The sequence below is a fragment of the Staurois parvus genome, unplaced genomic scaffold (genome assembly GCF_062004578.1).
Source record: "Staurois parvus isolate SC_StPar_1 unplaced genomic scaffold, SC_StPar_1.0 ptg000185l, whole genome shotgun sequence".
NCBI classification, from domain to species: domain Eukaryota; kingdom Metazoa; phylum Chordata; class Amphibia; order Anura; family Ranidae; genus Staurois; species Staurois parvus.
In genome coordinates, this window is record NW_028317981.1 from 1563030 (window position 1) to 1586652 (window position 23623).

At 41.2% G+C, this 23623-nt stretch overlaps 1 protein-coding gene across 1 annotated transcript in view; it reads right to left on the reverse strand.

Annotated features, from left to right (window-relative positions):
• SLC26A9 (solute carrier family 26 member 9) overlaps positions 1–23623 on the reverse strand; it is a 216762-nt gene that overhangs the window by 124288 nt on the left and 68851 nt on the right. The window contains exon 12 of the mRNA XM_089677378.1: positions 9752–9858. Within this exon, the coding sequence (XP_089533504.1) occupies positions 9752–9858 (107 nt within the window). The remainder of the gene's footprint in view (positions 1–9751; positions 9859–23623) is intronic.

Genomic DNA, 23623 nt, shown 5'->3' on the forward strand with positions numbered 1-23623 from the left:
GACGTCATACCTGACTCGAACCACATTGGCAGTTTGAGATAGAATGAATGGGTTCGGATTATATGCTCCTGGGGCATCCCCATTAGCTCCACTGGGAGGGTTACCCTTGGTTCCCTCCGGGAGAGGATCTTGGATTCTGTTGTTCCTGGGGAGTGGATGGAGATTTTTCCTGTGCCAAAGACTTACTTCTTATCTGGGTTGGACCCCAAGCTGCGACCTAGACAACCCCTTACGCCATATGAATCTATGTGCACTAGACTCCCAAACTCTAGACATTTATTATCCCAAATGTATAAAGTAGTGTTGAGTATGCATTTTACGCTGGTTACATATTACATAAGGGAATGGGAGAAGGAACTGGGCTTGGAATTTACCTGTAACGGACTGCCTGGCGGTACCACTAGCACTCCACTGGTCAGGTGCTCCCAGAGCATGGAATCTAAGCCCCAGAGCATTTGTTCACCAGGGCCCCTGATGGTGGGGATGGACTTGGAGCGCTCCGAGACCAGGTCGTAACTACTGAGTACACCCACCAGTGGTAGGGGTGTCCGCCAGGGGCTCCCACAGGGGAGCCTGATATGAGGAGGTCGGGTGACCCCGATGGGATGGATGGATGGCTGAGCAGGTGTGAGGTCAGACAAGCCGGGTCGGTAGCCGTGGGGATGGTGCGGTACAAAGCAGCGGGCAGAGATTAGTCGGGTCACACGCCAGAAAGTCAGATCCAATAGGGGGCATCCAAGAGAGAGGTCAGGCAAGCCAAGGGTCAGAGCAGGAGAATACAGCGTGGTCAAGGACAATCTGGGTCAGCAATAATCAGGATACAGGTACACAGGTTCAGGGATTCAGAAAAGATCAGACGGCACTCAATGACAGCTCAGGGCAGTTTAAATATCGCTCCCTGCGCTGTCATTGGTGCCAGGCTCGCCCGTGGCTTCTAGAGCGCATGCGCGGGTTCGGACGCCGCGGCCGGCCCGGACCTAGTGCCCGCATCCCTGCACAAGGCGGCGCACTGCGCCTGCGCCGGGACCAGCGCCGCGGCGATCCCTGACATTACCCCTCCTCAGATACATAGGATTATTAAAATGATGCATACTTCCTCCATCAGTTCCCGTATCCAGGAGTCTTCTTATATATTTCTCACTCGATGGTATAAAACACCATCCTGTTTGGCTAAGATATTCCCCTCTGCCAATGCTCGCTGTTGGAGAGGCTGCGATCAATGTGGTACATTTCTTCACCTTTGGTGAACCTGCCCCAAAATTACAGCCTTTTGGGATGCAATCACTCCTTGGATCCAAAAACTAACCTTAAGCCACATAGAGAGATCTCCCCTTTGCCTCTTCTTTCACGTGACCTCATCTTCTATGAAGTTGTATAAAAAGGGTGCATTCCATGTTGTGTTACTAATAATACAGTCTTGTTTATTATACCTCTCCTTTTCCTTTATTTCTTTCATCCTGCTTGAGGTGATTGTTGTCATTAATGCAATTGCAAAAAGTACTGTCTATTATTAAATACAGCAACTGTATTAGATACATTCTTCTCCTCACTTTTTTCTATGGGAAAGAACAACTGAGTACTGTCCATAATACTTTTTTTATTTGCACTAACATCCAAATTTTCAGGACAAGCTTGTTGAAAGTATAAGTACTGCTTGGACTGCTTGGACTTTGAAGAAGAGGATACACCCCAAAAGCTTGTCTTGAAAATATGGGTGTTCGTGCAAATAAAAAAAAGTATCATGGACAGTGCTCAGCTGTTCTTTTCCGTAGTAAAAACTGAGGAGAAGAATGTATTTAATACAGTTGCCTTCTTCCTGTCAATTGTAACCAGCTGATTAATCTTTATGGGGCCTATATGCTCTGAATTTGTCTTTTTATTATGAATATATTTAAAACAATTTGGGGATTTTTTCTCTACTCTACTCGGCTATCGGTGTCTCTCGGGGTCTATTTTTGCTGCCCTGATCACGCTCTTACATTTCTTTATGTATTCTTTGTAGTGTTGGAATGCTGATGGTGACCCTTCAGACTTAAAATTTATAAAGGACATTTTTTTCTGTTCAATATGCCATTTTATGCTAGAGTTTGGCCACCCAGGTTTCCCTTTAGTTATTTTAGATTTGTTGCCCATTAGAATGCACTGGCAAATGTCATTGATGAATATGTTCTTTTTTCCTTAGTGTTGTTTGTTTCTAGAATATTTTACCATTTAATGTTGCATTGTATTGGCTGCAGTTTAGTAAAGTTGGCTCTCTTGAAATGTGATTTATGGTGAATGTAAATACCATGTAATTGCTGTTTCCCAAGTTATCCCAAGTTATCCCTTACTTCCACATCTGCAATCAACTCTGTGTTGTTTGTAATTAGTAGGTCAATCAGAGCCTTACTTCTGGTTGAGGCATCTACCAACTGACGCATAACACTGTCCTGCATGACATTCAAGAACTGAGAAGCCTTAGATAGGTGAGCAGTTCCAGCTGTCCAGTCAATATCTGCATAATTGAAGTCCCCTATGATAATAACCTTACCCTGCCTCACCACCAGTTCTAATTGTGAGAGAAGATCAGTCTCCTCTTCATCCTTCTGGTTAGGGGGCCTGTAGCATACACCCACTATTTATTCCCTGTTTGTTTTTGCCCCTTAGAAGCTCCAGCAACAAAGATTCCACATCATCCCTGTTAGCAGTGTCATCCCTTGTGTTTACTAGCAAATTACTCTTGACATACCCTGTCACTTGGATACAGGAAGTATCCCTGGAAAGTTGCAAGTCAGTTATATGAGCTGTCAAACCAGATTTCTGATACTCCCATGAAGACAAAATCCTTCTCATGTATCAGTAGTTCCAGTTCTTCCATTTTATTACTCAAACTTTTCTAGCATTTGTGAACATGCCAACCAGTGCCCATCAATGCAGCATATCAGTGCCCATCAGTGCAGCATATAATTGCCCATCAGTGCCACCTATCAGTACTCATCAGTGCAACCTCATCAGTGCCTCCTCATCAGTGTCCATTAGTGCAGTTTATCAGTGCCCATCAGTACATCCTCATCAGAGTACATCAGTGAAGAAGAAAAATTACTTATTTGCAAAGTTTTATAACAGAAACATCTTTTTCCAAAATTTTTGTTTAGCAAAAAATAAAAGACCAAGTGGTGATTAAATACCAGCAAAAAGCTCTATCTGTCTCAAAAAAATTATATAAGTTTCATATGGGTACAGTGTTATATGACCGTACAATTGTATTCAATTATTCAAGTGCAACTGCACTGAAAGCTGAAAAGTGACCTGGGCAGGAAGGGGGAAAATGTGCCCAGTATTGAAGAGGTTAAAAGTTCCTCTAACATTTTGGCCATCTTCTCCCTCCCCATTTAGGTGCAGTCCGTCTCTGCTATAGAGCCAGTAGCTGACTGAAAAGTGAGCCCAGTTCTACATGATCCCTCCTTTCTGCAGCAGTTGATCAGGTATTCCTGCAGCAGTTGTTTAGCCATTGTTAAAGCGGAGTTCCACCCAAAAGGGGAAATTCCACTGTAACGCATTGTCCCTGCTTCCCATTAAGGATTGGCACCTTTGGGGAGCGGGTACCCGAATTTGACAGGTACCCGCTCCCACTTCCACTACGATCGCCTAGGTGATCGGAAGCGAAAGTTGTCCTCCCCCCTCCCTCCCCGTAGTCTTCTGGGACATGTGATAGGTCCCAGAAGACTACAGAGCCATTCACAAATCACAGAACTTCTCGCGCATGTGCAGTGGGCACCTGGCTGTGAAGCTGGCACAGCTGGGTGCCCACACTAAAGATACCATCGCCAGGGAGAGAAGACAGCTGGTGAAACCATCGGTGGTGAGGACACCACTGGACCGAGGGACAGGTAAGTGGCTGTATTTTAAAAGTCAGCAGCTACAGTTTTTGTAGCTTTTTTTTTTTTTCTCAGCTGGAACTCTGCTTTAAGCTCCTGCTCCCTCTCTGGTGTAGCTTGAGGTTCAGGCAGAATATCTGAGAATACTGCCTTGGAGGTTCTTTTGTTTAAAGCAGCACCTACTGTAAGTCATTGAAATATTTTTTAGGATGCTCCATCTTTCTTCAACTTTGTCATTGGTACCAGTATGTACCATAACAGCCCCAAATTTGTCCATGCAGTCTGTGAAGCGCTGAACCCGAATGCCAAGTAAACAACATACTGTCCTTCAATCATGGTCTTTGTGGCAAATTGCCCTATCTGTTCTTCTAATAATTTATTCCCACTACCACCAATATCCATCTTTCTTTTTCTGTAATCTTGCCCCTCACAGGACGAGTTGTTCACCTGGCAGCTAGGGAAGTCATTCTGCTCTAGCAATTCCACTCCTGATCTGATATCCCCAAGATCATGCAAACAGGTGTATTTATTGGGATGTGTTCTCAGGACTGTCCTTTAATGATTTCCCTCTACCCCATCTTTTAACTGTCTCCCTCCTCTGGTGCCTGCACCTCCATATCACCACCCTCCTCTATGCTGGTCCCTGCCAGCACGTGATGGGTACTATCTATCAGGTTGATGATGCTTCTCAGTGTTGCCAGTTGCTTCCTTAGGTTTGGGTCCTAGGTTTCCAAGGAAACAATTTGCTTACATTTTGTGCAGCAATGAGGATAATCCCGGAAAAACTAGGAATTATTTTTTATATAATTTATTGTTTATCATCTTTCTTAATTTTATTTCATTATGAGCACTAGTTGTTTCCCTAATTGTTTGGGATCTCCTGCTCACTGATCACAAAGCCCCTGACATCCTCTTCTTGCTCTTGCCCATTGATCACATGGCTCTTGATGTCTTCTTCTGCTTCCACTCAATGATTACATGACATCCAGCATACTTTCCTCCTGCTCCATCTCTCTGATCACATGGCCCTGGCATCCTCTACTCCTGCTCACTGATCATACTACCGTTAAGGTCCTTTCTTCCTGCTCCTGCTCACTGGTCACACAGCCCTGATTGTCCCTTCCTCCTGATCCCACTCACTGATCACATGGCACCTCTCCTTTGACTCACTGGTTATACAAGGACCCTTTCCTCCTGCTGCTGCTCACTGATCACACTGACCCTAGAGTTGTCTCCTCCTTTTCTTGTTCACTGATCACAGAGCCACCGGTGTCCTCTCTTCATGCTCCTGATCACTGATCACCCTTTGTGTTCTCTCCTCCTACTCCCGCCCACAGGTCACACCTTCCCCAACATCCTTTCTTCCTGCTCCCGTTCACTGATTACATTGCCCTTAACATCCTCTTCTCCTGCTCTATGGTAACATAACCCTTGGCATCCTCTCCTCCTTTTTCCGCTAACTGAACACATAGCCTGAGAGAGTCGGAGTGGGTCCTAAATGGAGAGGTTTACCAGGCCATTGTAAAGAAGTGGGGATCCCCAAACATTGACCTCTTCGCGTCAGGTCAAAACAACAAGGTCCCAAGATTTTTTCCTTAAACCGGTGGGACGGGGCGCGGGCAGTGGATGCGTTGGGACAGAGGTGTGATTTTCCCCCCAGTCTCCTTACTATCAGTGGTGTTGAGGAAGTTCAAGTGGGAGAGAACTTCTCTCATCCTGATAGCTCCATATTGGCCCCGGTGGGCTTGGTTCGCAACATTGAGGGCCCTAGCCACGCTGCCACCCTGGGTATTACCTCCGCGGAAGGACTTACAGTTGCAAGGCCCGGTCCTATGTCCCAGGGTGGAGAGGCTGAAACTGACGGCTTGGTTTCTGAGCAGCAACTCCTGTTAGCAAAGGGGCTCTCAGCCAGGCTGGTGGCTACGCTCCTGGCTAGCAGGAAAACAGAAACCCAAGCCATTTACAGGAAGGTTTGGAGTCGCTTTAAAGAATGGTGCTGCAGGGCCTCAGTGGATACCCATAGCCTGGTGTCGGTGCTGGGATTCCTGCAGGCGGGAGTCGATAAAGGGCTTGCTATCAGCACCCTCAAGAGCCAAATTTCGGCCCTTAGTGTGTTTCTGGAAACCTCTTTAGCTAAGGAGGGATTGGTAATCAGGTTCTTTAGAGCTCTGACAAGACAGAGACCTCCCGGGAATAGACCATTCCCAATTTGGGATTTGACAAAGGTACTCAAGGTATTGACGGAACCACCATTTGAACCCCTAGGATCCTGCTCCCTAAGGGCTCTCACGCTTAAAACTGTTTTTTTGGTGGCGGTCACCACAGCAAGGAGGGTGTGTGAACTGGAAGCCCTGTCGGTCAGGGTGCCTTACTTGCAAATTTTTCCGGATAGGGTGGTGTACAGGACGGACCCATCCTTTGTTTCGGAGGTGGCCCAAGAATTTCAGAGGGAACAGGATATAGTTTTGCCCTCATTTTTCCCTAACCTGGTAAGGGAAAGTCAAGAGAAATTTCATTTGTTAGATGTAAAAAGGTGTGTGCTCCTTTACCTAGATAGGACTAAAGAATTTTGAAGCACAGAGTCATTTTGTTATTTCTTTTGCGGGGGGCGAGAAAAGGGAAAAAAGCCTCCAGGCGCACAGTAGCTAGATGGTTAAAGCTAGCAATTGAACAGGCATACCGAACCGAGGGTCTAGAAGTCCCAGAAGGAATCAGGGCTCATTCCACATGGGCCGTGGCGGCAACTCAAGCTGAACTGGCAGGAGCCTCCCCAGAACAGCAACCTGGTCTAGTTATGAGACGTTTGTGAGGCATTACAGACTTGACCTGGTCTCGGTGCAGGAGCAGGCCTTCGGACGTAAGGTACTGCAAGCAGACAGCCCACCCGAGGGGTAAGTACTCACTTATCCTCTCAAGGTGCTGTCCTGAAAGACGAAGGGGGAAAATCAAGGTTACACTTACGGTAACGCCTTTTCCAGTAGTCATGCAGGACAGCACTGGTTACCCACCCTTTGTGCAGAATTGTATATGACATGTCTTATAGTATGTCCTGTTGTCTCATATTTTGTCTCCCCAGGTGACCGGAGGTACGTTTCCAGGAACTCAGGTCGGAGGGGAGTGATAGGTTTTTTGTTTAGGGTGGAGGTGTTTCCTCAGGAGGGGAGGAACCGAGGTCTCTCAAGGTGCTGTCCTGAAAGACTACTGGAAAAGGCATTACCGTAAGTGTAACTTTGATTTTTCTGCACACTGAAAAAATTCAAAACCCCCAGATAGTCATCAAAACATTAGCAACCTTTGGAGCCATCATGAGGCTGCTTGGTTTTATGACCTTTTCAATACCTGTAGTACAATAAGCTCAACGCTATTAAAGATTACTGCAGAATTTATTTCTGGCAAACTGGGATGGTTTACAGGAAACTCTGGACACCCAGATCCCAGTCCCACAATCCGTCAGACAAGTTTTGGCAGTTGTTTCACCACCCAGTACTTGGTTTCATGGGCAAGTATGGCTTGCAGGTAACCAGGCATCAATAAGAGATGCAAGTTCTTGGGAACTGGAGGCTTGCTTAGACCAGATAGCAACTCCAAGAAAGTGGAATCAGAACTGAGCAGAAAGGCTTCCAATTTAAGAGAATTAGGAGCAATAAGGAATGCACTTGCAGTTTTTCTATCTCAGAATAACAACTTAAAAACCAGTGAATAGCAGAGCAGGCACCCACTGGAATCTTTAACAACTATTGAATAGCTGGCTGTTAAGGATGCATTTGTGTTTAGGCTCCTTAACAACCAGCTATTCACCACAAACGTGTTGCGCTAAATTTGTAATGCAATGCATTTAAACATTCTATGCATTTTTAACCACTTCCCATCTGGCCCATGTAGATAAACGGCCGGATGGGAGCACTGCCGATGCGGGTGGATGTTTCTAAACATCCCCCCACATCCATTGCCTGGGCGTGCTCCCTGGGAGCACGAGGCACCGCGAACACAGATCGCTGTACGAGACCTCTGTGTGAGGTCCCGATTCATGTGATCACTGATTAGCCAATCAGTGATCACATGAATAGTAGTAAACAAGTCACTTCCTGGCATCATTGCTTATTACTAAAATCTGTGAATCTGTGAATGATCACAGAGGTCACATGGTACAAGGTTATTAGCAACAGCCTTGTACCATGTGACAAGCTGTGACCAATCACAGCTCCCACAGTATTTCTCAATGGCTGCAGGAATGCAACCAGAGAGAAGGAGAAATGATTGCTTTTAGAGCCTTTATGGGTGTAAAAGCAATCAGTGTAAAAATAGAAAAAAAAATCTTCTTCACCCCCCACAAGTAGTACGGTGTCACTATTGTGACACTGTACTGCTAGGGTGACCGTATGTTTTAAAAAAAAAAACAAAAAAACATAAATAATATAAAAATGTGAAATTAAAAAAAAAAAATTATTATAACTTTTAGTCATAAACTAATTTTGGTTATTTTATTTTTTTACTAAAAAGATAGATAAAAACATTTTGGCCAAGATTTGTTAAAGATTATTTATTTGAAAAACGCTTTTTTTTCAAAATTTTTGAAATTCCATTGGTGAATAACTACCACCAAAATAAAGTTTTATCTATATGGGCACAGTGTTGCATAGCCATGCAATAGTCATTCAAAGTGTGATAGCACTGAAAGCTGAAAAGTGGCCTAGACTGGAAGGGGGTGAAAGTGTCCGGACTTGAAGTGGTTAAAACACATAGCAGATTTTATTGGTTAAAACACATAGCAGATTTTAGAAGTGATGCAGTGTGAAAGCAGCCTTAATGTACAGGCAGCTGTCCTGTCTACTTTTTAAATTTCAGGATAATCCTTTAGTAAAAGTCAACCTCCAGCTTCTAAAACAATCTCATAATGCAATTTAGAAATCATACTCAAGGTTTTTAAACCACTAGCTTTCCAACCTATTAACCAATCCAAAAGGAAACAGACTTTTATTATCTAGACATACAGTAAACAGGGCTGTTCCAAACTAATTGGAGATCAATAAAGGGTGGAGGAAACTAAACAGCCTCTTTATTTTTCATGCAGGTGCTATGAAAGGGCTTCCAAACGTTGCATTGCAAGACAAGATTAAAAGATATGCGATTAAAGAAGCATTCAGCTGATATAGCTTTGAGCTCAATTTCCAGGCCTGTTCTGTGCTTCTCACATTAGCGGCTCCATTTTCAATCTATCTGCATAAGAGGGCCTGGTAGGACAGACATATAAGTTCAGACATATATGTTCTAAGAAGAAAACTTAAAATAAGTTTGTGTTCAAAAGGAATCTGTCATCAGGCTTTTAAAATAATATGCTATATTGGTTGATCTAGATGGACATGTGTCTTTTTTGGAACCAAACTAACTATTTAACTATATCAGGATGAGATAGAATGGCATTGCTGAGAAGCAAAGATAGGGTGTGATGGGGAGGGAGTGGCATAGGATGATGGTGAGGTTGTTGTCTGACCAAGGAACTGTTAATATTGTGACCTGATTATTTGAGGTTGGATGTTGCATTGATTCGGGATGTAGTCTATTCTAGAATGGTTATTGTGAAGGCTAAATTGGTGCAGTCACTTGGCAAGGGATCAATACTTACATATGTTGAAGGTTATGGTTGCCTAGCGGCCTATGAAAGACCCATGGCTATTTCATATTCTTTGAACAACAACAAAATAACAATGACCTGTCTTGTGCCATGAACTATGCCACCTGCCTCTAATATGAAAGTTAATATTTTTGCAAAGGATGGGAAACGAATTTCAGAATATGTTGTCAACATCACCACTGCAACCTAATATTCATTCTGCCCCATATATGTAAACTATGTATCTGAAGGAAAAGCAAAGAAAATGTTAAAAATTACTCACAATTGTGTATTGAATATGACAACCAAGACAGAAAAGCCCACACCGACAGCAACTCCATATGGAAGACCAAGGATGAATGTGGAGAGGAAACTCACAACCCAGACACACTACAGGAACATTAAACAAACCTTAGTTAGCAATGAAAAATAAATGTAAATGAAAATACTATACATTATAGCAACTTCTCTTATTTCTTCCACTGGACTATGACTATCTAAAGTAAATAATGTTACTAAAGAAAAAAAGAAGAGAAGGGTGGGACTCTCTAGGTACCAAACAACAACACCATTAAGATAAAAATAGTACAACATTTATTAGACAAGATTACAATTTATACATAACACATATAATGGATCAATTTGAACTAGATTATAACTACATAGCTGCTTCGATTGCATTCCATCTGTTGAGACCTTGACACCTCAACATGTTTAAGCTCTTAACGAGCTTTCATCAGGAGGAAGAAAAATGGTCTAGGACAAAAACACATATGGGTAAACACCACATGTAAAAAACAAGTATATAAAAAGGCACACATAGAAAGATGCATGTCCTCTATGACAGACCGCCAATGGAATCAGGTAAAGTGCAAGGAGGATAAACCCAGCCAGTTGGCACAAAGGGTAGAGGCAACAAGCCTAAACAAATGGAGATATAGTAATATCGTGCCCACTAATAGAGGACCCTATGTTCAAAATATGATAGCTACATCATAAAGGACTACATTGATTACTATCAGAATCAGAGTGTGATGGATATTAACTTTAAGGATCCTATAAATGGTCACAATGGATAGACCCAGTGCTTCATACACCCAGAAAGATCAATAGGCAGGGTCCCTCAATAAATGTTGTTCTTTTTTATCTTAATGGTGTTGTTGTTTGGTACCTAGAGAGTCCCACCCTTCTCTTCCTTTTTTCTTTAGTACAGTTTTTGGGATGTGGTACCTATTTATTACTGATAGTCATAGACTTCATGTTCATTGCTATATGCCAGGTCTAAATTGCTTCTATAACCATACACAGGTAACAGGTAACAACTGTGGATATTTCAAGATATTGAAAGAATAGCATTATATTTCCTTATGAACCCTATTTATTTGGTTTCTCAATCTGTAAACTTAGTTAAGTTATACATATGGGTGTTAATATATATGCCTTAATGTTATTTTCTTCAAGATCTTTTTCATCACTTTTGCAAACTATACTGGGTCTCTCCCAAAACTCAGCTTCTCAAGGGGAGGGGGGCTAATATTTAATTCAGTTATTTGTGTGGTTGAAAAGTAAGTTATCAAATAAAAGGCACTGTCATAGAGGACATGTACCAATGCCAAAAAGGAAGTCCTAAAGTTGTTTACAGTGTTACAGAACATCACAATTTCCACAGATCATCTCAATTACAGCATACTGTAACAGCATACATTTGGTCGTGACATTTATTTTTATCTCTTACAGTTAGCTGAGCTTACAGAAAGCACTCTACTCTGCATCATTTCAGTTTTAAAAAAGGAAACAACAATGTTTTCATCAAGTAATACAAAGCCTGCTTTGACCAAGTAGCAGCTGCAACAGAACTATATAAGCTATGGAATGGCTTCTTAATAAAATTACACCTAAAGCACATATGCTTTGTACAAATTTGGCTATGGCACAACAGTTTCATATCACCCATATAGGCAGTTTTTATCCTGCAATAAACACAGATACCAAAAAGGTATCAGGTAGAGAAAAGCAAGGCAGATTTTATCCTGAAATAAAAATTAGAGTGTAGCATTTGAGACACAGTTGCTAAAACAATATTTTTGAGCAGCAGGAAAGTATGTGAGCAGCTTAGATATACATTCTAGGGATGCATGCTATGAACAGAGGTTTCAGGTGGCCGTGGGATAGCATTAATCCCTTGTCCTCCTGCTGCTATGCCACCAGTGCACAGTCCAAGAAGCCACGCAGTGTGTGTTTCGCCTTTTCAAAGAGGGTCAAAACACAGTATAGGCTTCCTGGATTAGAAGCTTTTGCGCAGTTTTACACAATTTTAAGCTACTCAGAAGACGCCTATGTGAAGCCAAGCTATCTGCAAGAAGCCCCCGCAAAGTCCCGCTGTTGAAAAAAAGACATGTGCTGAAGAGGTTACAATTTGCCAAAGAGAACATTGACTGGCCTAAAGAGAAATGGGGCAATATTTTGTGGACTGATGAAAGTAAGATTGTTCTTTTTGGGTCTAGTGGCTGGAGGCAGTTTGTCAGACGACCCCCAAACACTGAATTCAAGCCACAGTACACTGTGAAGATAGTGAAGCATGGTTGAGCAAGCATCATGATATGGGGATGTTTCTCATACTACGGTGTTGGGCCTATTTATCGCATACCAGGGATCGTGGATCAGTTTGAATACATCAGAATACTTGGAGGTCATGCTGCCTTATGCTGAAGTGGAAATGCCCTTGAAATGGGTGTTCCAACAAGACAACAACCCTCAAACACACCAGTAAACGTGCAACATCTTAGTTCCAGACCAACAAGATTGACGTTATGGAGTGGCCAGCCCAATCCCCGGATCTTAATCCAATAGAAAACTTGTGGGGTGACATCAAAAATGCAGTTTCTGAGGCAAAACCAAGAAATAGAGAAGAACTGTGGAATGTAGTCCAATTATCCTGGGCTGGAATACCTGTTCACAGGTGCCAGAAGTTGGTTGACTCCATGCAACATAGATGTTCTCAGAAACAGTGCTTATACAACTAAATATTAATTAAGTGATTCAAAGGAAAGCAAAATCTTCAAACATTTTTCAGTTTATAAAGTGAATGTTTGACTTTGTAAAGAAGAATACAAACACTGCTATTTTTTTGAACAGTCTAATATTCACTTTTCTTCAATTTTTTTAGAGGAACAACACAAATTTGATATATTTTTCTTTATGTTTTGATTTGGAATAGAATGTGTAGTGTTCCCAATGCATTTTGTGTGTATGGAAATAAATGCTATTAGAAGGATTTTGAGATTTATTCACTTTTTTCAACACACTGCTATTATTTTGAACACAACTGTATATATACATATATACAGTGCTGCATAAATTGATGGCGCTATATAAGTACCTGTAATAAGTAAATAAAATCACAGTGTTGAAAAATAGCCTGAATGGGGGGAGAGTTTAACATGTCAGTCTTCAAGTGGTTAAGGACTAGTGTGGCACTACTGGATTGGCCTATATTTAAAAAAGGATTAAAATCTTTAACAAGTAACAACAGACCAGTTAAACGTTTATAGTTGGGAAGATACTTAAGAGTTTAATAAAAGACCACATATAAGAGTTTTTGCTAGAAAACAATATCTTAAGCAATGAGTTCATGAAAGACAGAAAGTTTTCAGACAAATCAATTTTCTTTTTATGAGGACTAAGCAAAAACATAGACAAAGGAGGGGTTGTGGATATAGTATACTTGGATTTTGCAAAAGCATATGACACAATTCCCCACACACAGCCAGGGGCGGACTGACAACTCATGGGGCCCCCGGGCAATAAAGGATCATGGGGCCCCTGTGTCCTTGCCCAAACTCAAAAAAGCCTATGAAAAAGGTACCAGGGGCATCTCATGGGGCCCCCTACTGACCCCGGGCCCTCGGGCAGTGCCCGAGTTTCCAAATGGTCAGTCCGCCCCTGCACACAGCTAGTGTGCAAGTTAAAGCCTACAGGGTTAGAAAATTCCGTTTTTTAAATGGATAGAAAACTGACTAAAAGACCATACTCAGAGAGTAATGATTAATGTTTCATACTCTGAATGGTCTAAGGTTATTATTGGAGTACATCATGGTTCATCATTGGGACCCCTACTTTTTAACATATTCATTAAGATACAGAGCTTAAGATTAAAAGTACCATTTCAGTGTTTGCAGATGACACCAAGCTATGTAGTGTAATGATGTCCTTGCCGAATGTCTCCAACTTATAAGCCAACCTCAATGAACTATTTAATTGAACAACTATTTGGCAAATATTTATAAATGTAAACTTATGGACTTGGATGCTAAAAATATTCATGCATCATACATTCTAGGTGGAGAACAACTGAGGGAGTCAATGATAGAGAAGGACCTGGGTGTTCTGGTAGATCATGGATCTAATAACAGCATGCAATGCCCAGCTGCAGTTGCAAAAACTAGCAACATAGACAGTTGTTGGCCACAGATATCTCTCTATTGCAATTTGAATTTTTTAATTTGCAATTGCGGCACCTCTACCAATTGGCCCACTCTAGATATGTTGAATCTCAAATGAAGGAAAATAATTATAAGCTGCTGACTTATAAGTGGTATTAGGTGCCCACTAAACTGGCACAAATTTCGCCATCTGTCCTGGACCTTTGTTGGAGGCCAATGTGGCATGTTCCTCTATATCTGGTGGGAATGCACTCAAATGTATATATTTTTGGCTGATATCAAAACCCAAGTTAAAACTATACTTGACATAAAATTACCTGACTCTCCACTACATTTCTTACTTCATGTCCCCACTATATCAAATTAGCCATTACAAAATGGAGTGTTTTCCTACACCGTCTTAATACTGCTAAATCCCTTTTGACAATTTATTGGAAAAAAAGACCCAAGTTCCTACTCCCATTTCACTATTATCCTCTACTTTGTTTGCCTCTTACCACAGTTACCCTCAGACAAACCTTAGCCCATTATTAGATCCACCTCTTTTCTTCTGACTGTGCAAATGTCAATACAGACATACCAAAGAAGAATAACAATGGCACAAAGCATATTCTTTTGTAGGCTAAGATGCTCTATTAGTTTGTTCTATTACTGTATTTGAGATTTAAAGATTAAGATGTTGTTTCATTTGTTATCGACATCATGTAAACTTAACCTAACCTTTCATTGAATAGAATATGTCTGTGTTGTGTTCAAAAAAACTTTATTAAATAAAGATTATATTTAAAAAAGAGGTATAGACTTCAGACAAAGTGCCACATAATTTTGGTCCTGTAAATCTGGAATATGCAAGTCAGTTTTGGGAAAGTGCAGAGAAAGGCAACCAAACTGATAAGATGCATAGAGGAGATCAGGTATGACGAACAGCTAGAGGGACTGAACTTATTCTCTCTTGAGAAGAAGAAATAATTTAGAGAGGATATGATCACCATTAGGAATGAACCTACGATTTGTTTCTGAACCTAGATTTGGACCAAACTTTGGCTCGTTTGGCCCCATGTTTGGTGGGAGCCAAAAATTATATATGTATGTGGTATTTCTACTGTTTCTATATATGACAGCTTTCCTGATGTCACTGCTTTTCAAGAAAACCATAGGAAAGAAGCATCCCTAGGAATCACTGAAGTCACTGGAAATCCCCACCACGTAGGCAAAGAGACAGGGATAGCAGGCAGTGACTTCACTGTCCAAATGTGGTCCAAGGCCATATTTGCTCAATGGTTTCACTGCAGTCCCTGCCCCTCCCCTTATATATAGTTGATGACAGCTATTTTTTTTTTTTAAAGATACCATTCTGATGGTTGTTAACACTTTGGCATGTGATATGATGATAAGTATCTGGTAAGTTAGCAATCTTACCACACGTGGTGGAATATTGGATCATTGGAATTTACATTCATCGATATTTTGGGGCATACGGCTTACAGAGATTATTTGTAGAACTGCATAGACTATTTCTTTTCTGGACACTATTTGATGTATTTTATTGTTTAGAGATAATGGCTTTATGATTTTTTGCACAATATTGTATTAGGATTATTGCATTATTATCATTTTATAGAATTAGTGGGAGTAGCATATTTTATGATTAATGTTTCTTGCATAGAGTGTTTTGCACACTGTTTATTTCTATGTTACAATCCATGTAGGTGTGGAGCGGGGGCTGCACCTTGTTATTGGTAGAAGGGGCTATCAGATTCCAATAAGCCCCAAGCTTGCAGACCCCCAAAATTACTGTTCAAGGGTTGTGGGTAAGAGGGTTTCCTCTGGGTACTCCAGTTTCTTCCCACACTCCAAAGACATGCTGGTAGGTGAATTAAATCCTGTCTAAATTGTCCATAGTATATGAATGTAAGCTAGGGACCATAGATTGTACACCCCGTGAGGGTTAGGGACTGATGTGAATGTATAATATGGATGTAAAGCACTGCGTAAATTGATGGTGCTATATAAGTACCTGAAATAATAATCCTCTTCCATTTTCTACTGGCTACTCCTACCAGTGCATAGCCCAATGGTGTGGGCATCAAGTCAAAGGCAAAATGTTGCTAGCTTACTCTTACAAGGAAAAACAGAGGAAATCATATATGCATTCTTATGCACACATGAACATGCCATCTATCATGACCTAATGAGTAAACATAGACAAGAGTCTATATGCTATTCCAATAGGGATACACAAAGATACTTCGCTTATGTTACTGCTAATCCATGATTTGTCTAACAATCCTAAGTGATTGGAGGGAATGGGAACTTAATCTTGGTTCAGGTATGGTGGATTAGGTCTGTCTCATGTTATGAAGTTTTTAGTTATGTCGTATGGGGGAGTCTTCAGGAAGTGCAGAATTATATTATCTTTATAGCCCCTCCCACTTTGTCTATATCAGCTTTTTTAATGACAGAGTATCCCTGAAGTACTCTAGATTTTAGTGTAGTATCACATAACTACAGGTCAGCTAGATCAAAGGGCAGCTACCAAGATCAGTTATCTTGATACATATTGACACAGCTGCTTATTGTGCCTTATGTTAGTATTTGCTCATAATTAAATTAAATGACCATACCAGGTCCTATTGTTAATTTAAAACATAAAAGGTTTTAGGGAAATACTGACTTTTAACAATCATTTTGAAAGCTTTCAATTCTGTATTCAAATGGATCTGAACTTTGGTTCTGAAAACAGACGTTTTTTCTCTCATATGTAAACTGATAGCATACATTTCCATTACCACCAACAGGTTCACATAATATGTAGTGAGCAACATTTACCATACCTAGAAAAGTTTGCCCGACCAGATGTTGGTGCTGTCGCTGACAGCATGATCAATCAACAGACACACTTTTCACTTTCAGTGATTGTGGAAGGCAGGGATAGTTTTGGTAGCTGACATATCTGCCACTGTGGGTTTGCGTGGGCCACAAACTAGTCATTGGAGGCTGTTTCCACTTACTTTTACTGGACGAGTTGCAACACCAGGGGCCTGGCTAAACTTGCCGTTGGGTGCTAGGTGTGGAATGGCATAAGGGAGAGATTTCTCTTTCACTCCAGTAACTAGGAATGTAAGGTTACTGGAGATGGTGAGGTGAGTGTTGACAAGAGTTAATGTTCCAGCTTGGAGATAGGAAAGGACAGACCTTTGAGCCCCCTAGCAAATTTGCCAAAGAACCAGTTGAATGTATCATGGGAGAGGGGAATGCAGCAACCAAAGGAGGAGTATAAAGGCAAGACTCTTACTGAAAAATATCTCTCCTCCAGGTGCTGGCACACCATGCAATGTAGTAGAGTTTTATTTGGTTTCATATGTAGGTAATGTCGCAGTGTCTGCTGCTTGTTATGTGACTTAGTGTCTACTGCAGACACATGCCCCAGACAACAAGACTACTAACATTAAACCTATTCTCTTAGGTGAAGGGATGTGTAACAGAGGATATGACTGCAATATACAAATCTTTAAAAAGTGACTTCAGCACAGGGAAGAACCTATCTAAGGTCTTTTAAGAGGATGTGCAGCCCCACAATGAAGTTGGATGAGTAGCGGTTCAATCGTAAACAGCATAAGGGGCTCTTTACTGTTAGAGCAATAAGGATGTGGAACTCCCTTTCACAATTGAGGGTGTCAGTAGGGAGGGTAGATATATTTTAAAAACCTTTAGATGTGTTTTTTAGTGAGCACAATATACAGGGATAAGGAAAATAGTAGTGACACACACACTCGGGTTAAATTTGTGAATGATAGTTTTCAATTGTTGGTATCTACCCACCACTTTTTTGTTATTATATAAAGGAAAAATGAACAAACTTAAAAAAAAAAATTGCTATAAAACTGCATATAAATAATCTTACTTCATAAATTTAGGACAAACTGTATTCTGCTACAGTTCTTTGGTTTAAAAAAAAACAAATATGTGTATATTATTATGTGAAAGTTCAAGAGCCTGCAAACTATAACTTCATCCAGATTTATCAGCCCTCATGTTCTAACTTTCTATCTTCTTTCTTGAGGCCCTAAAATGCCAGAACAGTACAAACACCCCCAAAATGATCCTCTTTTGGAAAATAGACAGTGCAAGCTGTTTAGTAAGAAGCATGATATGTTTTTTGAAGTTGTTATTTGCCACAATTTTTTTGCAAATGAAGGAATAAAAAAGGACTTTTTATTAATAAGGTACAAATAAATAGCATGGGCATAATTACATAGAGGGGCCTAAAATCCAAGAAGCACATTCAGGCTTTCAAAGGGCATATATTTTGTAACTGATTTCCTGACTACCTGTCACAATTATTGAGGCCCTAAAGTGCCAGTACAGGAGAAACTCACAAAATGAACCTCCAACAAATTCAATTAGAGGCAGGGCAAGTCTTTTGAAGATCCCATGTTTGCCACAAATTTTTGGAAGATAAAGAAAGAAAATAACAAAATAGAGGGGTCCAAAAATCAAGTAGCACCTTCAAGCTTGCAAGCCGCATACATTTTAGAGAGAAAACACCTCTAGGAATTTTTTAAAAAGGCATGGTGAGTCTTTTGAAGATTTCATTTTTTATATAAGTATTTGGAATATGCAGAAAGAAAATTAAAATGACATTTTTTACACAAAGTTTTTTATTTAATTAGATATTCTAACACACAGCATAGGCATACTTAGAATTTTACCTAAAACACATTCTGCTAGTGCTTCTGAGTTTGGAGATTTCCCACATTTGACACTTTGTGTATCACAAAAATCAATCAACATTGTATTCTAAACATACTGTAATGATTGCCTCTGTACAAGTGATCAGGGAATATAGTTGAGGGTAGCGTTAACTGTAGCAGTCCCCATACCTATAAGCCAAGCAAGCCTAGCCTACTGAACCAGGAATGGTATGTTTACTGCCCAAGAAGTACAGGAGGCTGAAGAGTGGTTGAACAAAACAGCTCCCAGGAGTGTAGTTGTCCACTGGAGATGATTGAGACTGGTGTCCTGCAGAAATATAGTCACTGGGATGTGCAGATAGGTCAGTTCAGGCAGAAGGCAGAGACATGGTCCATAAACAGATGATGGATCAGTCCAGATGGGAGCAGAAATGTGATCAATAAACAGGTCAGGTTCAGGGCTGGGAGAGGCAATACTGCACTGGTGTACCAGTTTTCAGGAACACTGTTCCTGGCTCTCTCACTCTCAAAAAGGAGCCGGAGTTGTACAAACCTTTATCTACAGTACAAATTCCAGAGAACAGGTGGTTCATTCCCTCAAACCTACCGAATTTGACCTTCCCCATTGGTTCCCATTGGTTCTAATGCATTTTATCATAACAGCAAAATTCAGCATAATTTGTAGGCTTTTCCCCCAAACTGTGGAAAAGTAAAATAGTGCTTTCATTTATTCATACTAGCTACCAATACAATCTTTCTTGGTAAATTTGAACGTGCATGATGTACCAGATGGGTTATTAACCACTTGCCTTCCTGAGTATTTACCCCCATTCCTGACCAGGCTAATGCAAAAAGCATTACAATGCTGCATTTCTTTAACTGACAATTGTGCGGTCTAGCAACACTGCACCCAAATGAAATTTACGTTTTTTTTTTTAAAAATTGAGCTTTCTTTCTATGGTATTTGATTGTGCATTTTTATTTTTTGCGCTATAAAAAAAAAAGACCGATAATTTTGAGAAGCACAAACACATGGCATACTGCTTTGTATAGCTGTGCTGTACACAGCCATGCAAAGCATTGTGCACGAGCTGACAGGGAGGAGAACTGTTTTCTTTACAAACAGTTCTCCCCGTCAGAGATTCTTGGCAATCACCAGGCGCCAGCGAGTAATCAGCGGGACCCGGTGATTAACAGCCACGACCACAAATGAAGGCGCGGGTAGGGTGCACGCCCCCTACCCGGAACTGCTAAATCACGTATATATACGTGATTTTGTGCACCTGTGCTGCCCTGTAGCAGTATTTATGCTACAGGGCAGTCGGGAAGCGGTTAAGGTGGCACTAAAATATTTTGTTATTCACCAAAAATAATACATTCACATCCAGTCCTTAATGGCCCTGTAATCTATTTTTTATTAAGTTGTCTCTTTCTGTGTTTTTCTGCTTCCTTGTAATGTTATCCATGAGATTTTGAACACCTCCGTTCTCCCTCACTTCCATTTGTTTGGAATGAGAAGTGCATGTTAGTTGCTGTTATGTGCACTTCTCTATAGAGCAGGCATCAGAAATTTTGGGGTCCCATACACAGCTTTAGGTCAGGCCACCCCAGGACTGACCACCAAAATTCCACAGAGTTGGCCCAGTGCAGCAGAGACATCTCAATCCAGTAAAGAAACATCCTCATATAGCAAAGAGACATCCCCATATATTCAGCAAATAGACTTCCCCATATAGCAAAGAGACAGCCCCAAGAAAGAGACAGTCACAGCCCAATCCAACAAAGGCAGTCACAGCCCACATCCAGAAACTTTGTTAGCAATTTACCAAAAATGTGGTGTCTAACAACTTGTCTCCAGTCCACAGTGAGCAGTCAGTCAGACAGGCTACAAGCAGCGCAGCTCTTCCACATGCCTGGGCTGCGACTGGCACCCAAACTAGCATGCAGTCTGCAGGGAGAGATGGAGTGCAGATGATATCACTCTGCCTTCCCCTCTCTCATGCTGCAGTTGGACTGAAGTGAGCTGCATTGGCTCACTCTACAACTGCCCTGCTAAAGCAATAGTATACAGAGAGTGCTTCTCCCTCACTGTCTCTGGTGGAAATGTCTTTCCACCAAAAAAAAAAGCCCCGGCTGTTACTATACAGTAAGTTAACAACTCGTTGGTTGCGGCCTGGCCTCAGCTCATTGGGACTCCTGGGCCCCCTACGTATGGGCTGTCCTCCCCTGATGCTTCCCGATTGATCCCCTGCTTCTCTATGCACACTACAAATCCCACAGCCCATAGGCTGGCTATACAGTATACAATTTTCCTTTAGATTTACCAAACCATATAATATGAGGTCAAACCTAAACAGTTTACATTTGTATGCAATCAGGAAGGCCCTAGCACTACTTAGTTGAAGGTAAATCTGATGGAAATTGAATAAGAAATTTGAATAATGTATGGCCAGCCATAGTCCCTAGTTCATCTCAAGAGCTATGGTGACTACATTTCATATTTATACTAGTGTACTTTTTTTCTGTACACAAAGTTTGCACAGTATCCATTAATCATTTTAGATTTACATATGTACAGTAGCTACCTCAGAGATATTTGCTATATCAGCTGTTGTGTTAGGGCTCATGTACACTGCAGATGGTAAAGTGAAGTTTTTTTCAGCAGCCCCTGAACTCTCCTTTATGTTTTCCTATGTGTCCATGTACACATAGTCGTTTACAGGCAGTTGAGGTTATAGGCATTTTTTTGAAAGCACAACAATCATGTTCAGGAGTAGAGTTTACCGGCGTTCCAAATGCCTTTTTTCTTCATCAAAAATCCATGCACAGCGTTTTCCATGTATTCAAATGGGCCTAATACACCAGTTCAGTCAGTTCCAGGTTTCACGTGCAGGAAAAAATGGTAGAATGTGCTGCATTAGATCTCCACAGAACTGTACTGGAACACATCAAAACACAGCAAAAAAGCACAAGGAGTGTTGTGTGCACTCCAGAATGCATTCGGTGGCATTACAGGAATTACAGCAGTATGTAACTCCTCCCACAGTGCCAAGCATGTTTCACCAGCCACTTTTGCTACAGTTGCAACACCCTTCAGAAAGTAGTGCTCTCTCTGCTTCTGCTCTCTCTTTTTCTCACAAAATGTCTGAACTAGTTCATTATTTACTATTTTTCAGTGCATTCTGGGCATTTGGGATGGTCTCCTGAGGTTATCTTTTAAAAACACTTCTAAACGCAAACGCGCATTAAACGCGGCAAATGCGCATAATCGCAGTAGGTAAATGCTGCTAAACTGATGTTTTTAACTTATGTTTTCTAGCAGTCAGTTTCCAGCTTTCAGAAATTTTTTTCCAACGCCCTGTGTACATGAGCCCTAATTGTTTCAATTTTCAAAACATTTATCTCTTCCATTCCTAAACATTCTATTCCTACTGTTAAATAACCATATTTTTAGAATGAAATCTAGGGACATTCCAATGATGCCCACTTTTAAATCAAACTCAAAAAATCACATCCCTGTACTTAACGAGAAAGACAGTTGGTCACAGATGTTTGAAACATGAGGCTGACATTAAAAGTATAAAGATAGGAGAGGAATGATGAAGCACATGTAGATTGCTGCCATGAATTGTGGGTGTAGCCAAATTGTGGTAACAGTGGGAGGGGCTTAAAGGGGTAAGGTTAAAAAAACCTGTGCCTATGCTGCTGTGGGTCAGGAGTATGTAATGTACAGAGTGCATGGGTCACGATTAAGTAACGACTCCTAGATAACTGTCATAGTTGTTGTTCCACTAGGTGCCCACAACGATTTAAGGCTATCCGGGGCCACCTACTCTATGCTTTATTGAACCCCAGCTCAAAAAGGGGTTGGTCACTTTGAAAGACTTTGTATTTTTTCATGGTTGCAAGCTATGGATTCAATGATCTCTCTGTTAAATTTCCATGATCACATATTGCTAAGTAGGTCTAAATATGACAGAAGGTGGGGGAATGTTATATAAGAAGGACCAGTAGTGATAATAAAAAGTGTGAAGTAACAGGAACAAAACTTGCCCATATCACTGATTAGAATAGTCAATATAAGGAAATAGAAAAATATGTGTAAGAAGTATTGGCGTATATTACATAGGGATAGGGTAATCCTTATTATTTTGTCCAATCAATATAGTGCCACCAATCAATGTTTATCCAATATTAATGCTCAAATCTCTCAATTTCTGTACCTGTGAGATGGGGAAACAGCTCTCATTGTTTGAACACTGATTGTGTGGAAGTAAATTAATGTTTTGACTGACATTCTGCGGTTTAGCCACAAGATGTCACTGTTTTTCTAACACAGCCTTAGACTGCATAGATATTTGTATATTAATGAAGAGGTGGAGTTTTCACAGGAAGTTGGAGTGAACAGGAAGAGGAGACTGCAGCCATGTTTTGAACGGTGCTGAATGAAGGGACTGTGTGAGCTGAGAATCCGATGACATCCAGGTGTGGGAGCTTCCCTCGGTAACCAGAGCTGCGGCTAAGTGAAGTTGATCATGTCCAAGACCCTGATCGTGTTCAGAGAAAGGAAGATTGCTGCCAGTAATGTTGATGAGAGCAGAGGAACAACGCAGCATACACTGCAATATCGCAAGCTTGTTGGAGAGACATTTGTTCTGTTCAGATTCACTAGTGGATACAAAGCAGACCTGGGTCGGTAAGATCGTGCAAGCACCTCATTTCAGTGTTGGCGCCTATAGACTGAGTCCAGGCCTATAGTTAGTTAGTTAGGGTCTCTGTTTTGTGTCAGGCCACAAGTGTTGTGACCGATTATTGGAAGGACTCCACAACTTAAAGTGACATTTCACATTGGAGAGCTGATAAAATCCTACAAACACAAGCCAGACTGGCATTTTGCTCAGAAGGAATACTCAGGCACGTGCTACAGGACCAGTTATGGGAGGGGGAATACTGTAGATTTGTGTAAGATTGTAAGCTGTTGTGCTGCTAGCCCATACCATATATCCATACACTGATTCC